Genomic DNA, 6,211 nt, shown 5'->3' with positions numbered 1-6,211 from the left:
ACTACATCGCCCTTTTCCCAAACGATGCATCGTACTATGATAGTTCAGCCACGAGTTACAGCGTTGTTTGGGAAACACACCCAGTCTCAGTAATGAGTGAGTGAGAGTGTGTGTGAGCGTGCGTACCTGCGGTTCACACACAGCCGGGATGGAGCTGTCAGAGGTCAGAGATGAGGCTGGTGATGGAGGCTCCGTCTTCACCTGGAAAACTACAGAGCACAGAGTCAGCTCACCGCAGTCTAGAACCCTGCACTGATGGTTTCAGCAGTTATTAGCAGGGCCAGACAGAACCTGCTGACATTTCTTGCTGTTTCTGCTGAGAATTTAGTAGAAAAGCTGCAGAATTCTGCTGGATTATTAGAGGAGGATCATCACTAAACTAATATACGACATGATGATGATAATAAGAGCAGCTGTTGAACTCTTAATGTTTACACTGTAAACACATCCAGATCCACTCATTTAGTAAAGAGGGTCTGATATAATCTGCTGAACGACAGAACACAGGACTGCACACACACACACGCACACACGCGCACACACGCGCACACACGCGCACACACGCGCACACACACACCAACTGAACACACTTATATTAGTCAATCATCTGACTCACATTAACAACTCAATAAACACACATTTACACAGGTAAACGACTCGGTGATGGGTTAAAGATCTGTGTATTTCTGCGCGCGCAGGCTCTGTGTGTGTCGGGTTATTAGTACAGAAGCAGAGACTCACACATGTCCACCGGCAGAGGCTGAGTTACAGTCGCTTCATCCCTCAAGATGGACAGATCTCCTACACACACACACACACACACACACACACACACACACACACACACACACACACACACACACACACACACAGTCAGATAACAGCACAGAGGATCTACATTTCTGATCTCAGCACCAGCAGTCTCCAAACATCAGTGTGTGATGCTCAGAGTCCTGCTGCTGAGGACCACTGACCTGCACACACACACACACACACACACACAAAGAACTGCGCAAACACACTACATAGACACACACATATTGAACTACACAAACACACTACATAGACACACACATATTGAACTACACAAACACACTACATAGACACACACATATTGAACTACACAAACACACTACATAGACACACACATATTGAACTACACAAACACACTACATAGACACACACATATTGAACTACACAAACACACTACATAGACACACACATATTGAACTACACAAACACACTACATAGACACACACATATTGAACTACACAAACACACTACATAGACACACACATATTGAACTACACAAACACACTACATAGACACACACATATTGAACTACACAAACACACTACATAGACACACACATATTGAACTACACAAACACACCCACAGTAAACAGCACCTTTATTACGCACGTAAGTAAATAACTGATATCCCTATTCATTCATTCATTCATTCATTCATTCATTCATTCATTCACTCAGTCATTTCCCTTCAGCTTGGTCTCTTTATTAATCAGGGGTTACCACAGTGGAATGAACTGCCAACTATTCCAGCATATGTTTTACACAGCGGATGCCCTTCTAGCTGCAACCCAGTACTGGGAAACACCCATACACACTTATTCACATACACTACAGCCAATATAGTTGATCAATTCCCCTATAGCGCATGTGTTTGGACTGTGGGGGAAACCGGAGCACCCGGAGGAAACCTACGCCAACACGGGGATTATTTAGTGACGTCTTCTTGACCTCTACAGCGCTTCACAAGATAAACACGAGTAAACACGGAGCTACAGCTGGACAAACAGACTGCAGAGCATAACGTATACAGTGGATAGTGTTGTGTTTGTCCATTGTTGACACTACAGGTGCTGCATTCACACACACACGCACGCACACACGTACACACGCGCACACACACCTGTGAGGTCCAGCTCCAGGTTCTTCCATGGGGATGTGAGGTCATCAGGGTCCAGCGTGAGGACCAGATCACTGTCCAGCTGAAACACACCCACCACACACACACACACACACACACACACACACACACACACACACACACACACACACACACACACACACAGGTTAAACACACACACACACACATGAACAGTCACACAGTCCGCTGCTGTCAGATTGAGGCTTAAACTGTCATGTGCTAAAACATACACAACAGCGAGTGTGTGTGTGTGTGTGTGTGTGTGTGACCATGGTTGATTTATAACACAATGTAGAAAACACACACTGAGATAAGTGTGTGTGCGTGTGTGTGTGTGTGTGTGCGTACCGAGGTGTCATATTTCAGCTCTCCTGTGAACTCCTCCTCCATATCCTCACACTGGTACAGGCAGGCGTCTGAAAGCAGAACACAGATGTGAATGTGCATTATGGGGACATTTACTGTGAGCAGAGGCACAGCGGCTCCGTCTGCTGCTTTCAGGGACTTCAGCTGTGTTTATGGGCTGCTGTGCACTGTAAAGGGTTCATACTTCCTCTTTATTGTTTACATCCTCATTCAGCATGAGCTCTGATTGGTCAGCTGGCCCAGTGTGTTCTGATTGGTGTGCTCTAAAGGAAGTGTCTGTTTGCACTGAACACTTCAGACCTCCACAACTCTCTTATTTATAAAGCAGCCAGTAAACCTCCAGCAGACGGGCCTCTATCAGCACACACACACACACACACACACACACACACACACACACACACACACACACACACACACACACACACACACACACACACACACACACACACACAGATCAGCAGTGAGTACATGTAAAAAGAGACGCGCTGCAGCCTTCAGGTGATGCTGCTTTGTGTGATGGAGGACAGGTGAGTGTGTGACGCTCGCTAAACCTGCGGATCTCTTACACACTGCACATCATCTCAGCTTACACAAACAAACCTTCACACACCGCTCACAGTGACACACTGCTCTGAAGCACTTACACCTACACCCTAACAACCACTGCGCACCGTATGACCTCTCAAAACACCATAGCAACACCCTAACGACCACTGCGCACCGTATGACCTCTCAAAACACCATAGCAACACCCTAACGACCACTGCGCACCGTATGACCTCTCAAAACACCATAGCAACACCCTAACAACCACTGCGCACCGTATGACCTCTTAAAACACCCCAACAACCACAGCGCACTGCATGACCACTCAGAACACCGTAGCAACAACACCACATCGCATGACCACTCAGAACACCTTAGTAACACCCTAACAACCACAGCACGCCGCATGACTGCTCAAAACACCATAGCAACAGCTTAGCACTTAGCAACCACTGCTCGCTATGATTTCTCAAAACATCTTAGCAACACCCTAACAATAGCATAAATCACCAGGTGGCCGGTTTATAAAACTGGTTTAGTAACCTTCCTAAAAAGTGAACGCATCCCAGAATATTAATTATTTATAATTATTTATTTATTAATGATGATGGTTAAATTGAGTCAATATTTAAGTTAAATTTGCTTACTTACAGCTTATTAACACCATAACAACACCTGAGATGTGGCATAACTACCCACCAGTGCCAGACGAAACACCATAGCAATGACCCAACACACTAGAACATCATAACACACTAACAATGACTGAACTCAAGAACACTTACAGCACCATAGCAACACCCTAACCGTGCCAAAACTCACCACCAAAAAAAAAACATAGCAACGCCCTAGCAATGGCACATCAGGACCCCTCAAAAACCATAGCAACGCCCTAGCAATGACATAATTAACCACCAGCACCCCTCAAAACTCCATAGCAACGCCCTAGCAATGAAACAGCCAACCAAAGCACCATAGCAATGCCCTAGCAATGAAACAGCCAACCAAAATAGCATAGCAACGCCCTAGCAATGAAACAGTCAACCAAAACACCATAGCAACGCCCTAGCAATGAAACAGCCAACCAAAACACCATAGCAACGCCCTAGCAATGAAACAGCCAACCAAAATAGCATAGCAACGCCCTAGCAATGAAACAGCCAACCAAAACACAATAGCAACGCCCTAGCAATGAAACAGCCAACCAAAACACCATAGCAACGCCCTAGCAACCCCAACGCTCACTAAAGCCCACTCAAAACACCATAACAACGGCACAGCGACGGGACAAACAGCAGAAAATGCGGACCTGAGAGACTCTGTACAGCTCTTCATCAGATACGTGTGTGTGTTTGTGTGTGTTTGTGTGTGTGTGTGTGTGTGTGCGCGTGTGCGTGTGCGTGTGCGTGTGCGTGTGCGTGTGCGGAACACGGGGCCTGGAGTGACTCCGGAGCGGTCTCTGGTTGACTCTGGACCAGTACTGTGGCATCAACGGCTGATGGTTCTCGGTGCCCGGCGCTCAGGCCTCCCCGGCGGCTGTAACTTACCCCAGTCCGCGCTGGTCAGCAGGTTATCGGCGCAGAAGCGGCTGTCCGGCTCCGACAGCAGCAGCTCCGCGGTCATCATCACTCCTCCTGCGGGAAACGGCGATCTCACATCGGCAGATCAGGCCTCGGGCGGCCCGGGCAGCAGCAGCGGGTCACTGGAGCGGGTTATTCGCCTGTTTTATCGGTTTATTTCTCCATAACCGCACCGTCGCTCGGTTGACACACACAGACAAGGAAACTAATTTCCTTAACAGACCCCGCCTCTTTTTGTTCTGCTCAGCCAATGGGGCTCGTGGAACGCGTTGTTAGCAGGACGCCTGGCCTCTGGAGAGCCAGAACAAACGCCATTGGGTGACAGACGAGCCAATGGTGTGATTCTCTAGCAGGAAGGCGGGGTGAAGTTGTGAATGACAGCTGGAGGAGCCAATAAAAATGCGTTTAGTATCCATTAGATATTGACAGGAGTTTGGGCCAATAAAAGCGCAGATAATTGTGCCGTTGTTTCAGTGACACACGCAGGTCAATTATATCAGTGCGGGTCTTCTACTGTTAGCCAGAGCCCGTCACAGCAGAACCGGCGGAGGAGCAGACTGTCATTACAGCGATATTAGTAGTGTTAAGGGTCCAATTCTGTATCACTTACACAACATGCGCGGGTCACGTGACTAGGAGTGGGCTGTCACGTGGAGTCTAGCATGAGCACGAGCAGAGCAGTTCAGTTGAGTTCAGTGTGGGTGCACGGAACACACACACACACACACACACACACAGCAGTGTAAATGCGCTGTTCTGATGATGATCTTCAGTAGTTAGTCAGTGATGGAGAAGGGGGATCACTGAACTGCAGCGTCAGTTATCATTAACCCAGCACAGGAGTTTGATGTTTAGACTTGTTTTCCATCAGTAACTTTCTTTGACCCCTTGAAAATATCATGTGAGGGATTTATTTTGACATGCTCAAACTACAGCAGCTTTACACGGTTGTCTTATTATGGTGGCTTGAGTAAGCCAGCATACTGTTATACACTGTTATTATTCTTCCGTCTTCTTCACCAAACTAACTCTAAACCTCCACACTACACTGAATTAAGTTGCTTTATCTTTTCCAACTGATCCGACTGACGGTTTTCCCAAAACTGACCCGGAAAATTCAGAAAAGTCCCATTGACTTAACATTGGACCAAACTTTATGACCTCATAACTTTGTGCCAGACTGTCAGGGTTGGGCTCATTTAACTCAAGACTACCAATCACTGATGACCTTTCAATTTACTAGCCACACCCTAACAACCACTCACGGCACCTTAGCAACTGTCCCATAGACCTCCATAGTGTGGAGGAACTATGATGCCAATTTGTATGCAAAAACCCGGAAGCGAGTTAGCATATTAGCAGTTCCGGTTCCCTCGTCCCAAAGTCAATGGGGTTTCAGTAAAATGGCTTAAATAAGGTCCGTGGCTAACACAAACTCGATACATTCACATTTTATTCTACAAGATAAAACACATCAGCTACAGCTCACTCTTCATTTATTAAATCGGTGACGCTTCTTTATAAAGACGGCTGCTATCAAGCTACTAAAGGAGACTACAGGCGGTGTTGGAGACATTATACATCATCAAGCTGACCTGGTCTGGAGTGCAGCTCGCTTGTGTTGGGCATTTGGAGTTGTCTGTGATTGAAGTATTTTCATGAATAGTATTTTTCTGATTGGGAATTCCTACTGTGTGTAGATAATGCCTTCACTTGTAAAGACTGTCGAGACAGATTCATTTATTGATCATTTATTTTAATTAAAC

At 46.5% G+C, this 6,211-nt stretch overlaps 1 protein-coding gene across 1 annotated transcript in view; it reads right to left on the bottom strand.

Annotated features, from left to right (window-relative positions):
* Positions 1-4,668, bottom strand: part of atf6b (activating transcription factor 6 beta) — a 5,405-nt gene extending 737 nt beyond the window's left edge. Inside the window, exons 1-4 of the mRNA XM_056479211.1 lie at positions 4,413-4,668; positions 2,299-2,366; positions 1,933-2,011; positions 6-209 (exon numbers count right to left, since the gene is read on the bottom strand). Coding sequence (XP_056335186.1) covers positions 6-209; positions 1,933-2,011; positions 2,299-2,366; positions 4,413-4,491 — 430 coding nt within the window. The 5' untranslated portion in view covers positions 4,492-4,668. The remainder of the gene's footprint in view (positions 1-5; positions 210-1,932; positions 2,012-2,298; positions 2,367-4,412) is intronic.
* Positions 4,669-6,211: the final 1,543 nt, after the last annotated feature.

The sequence above is a fragment of the Danio aesculapii genome, chromosome 19 (assembly GCF_903798145.1).
Source record: "Danio aesculapii chromosome 19, fDanAes4.1, whole genome shotgun sequence".
NCBI lineage: Eukaryota > Metazoa > Chordata > Actinopteri > Cypriniformes > Danionidae > Danio > Danio aesculapii.
The sequence above is the reverse complement of the archived record's forward strand: the minus strand, read 5'-3'. Positions and strand labels throughout refer to the sequence as shown.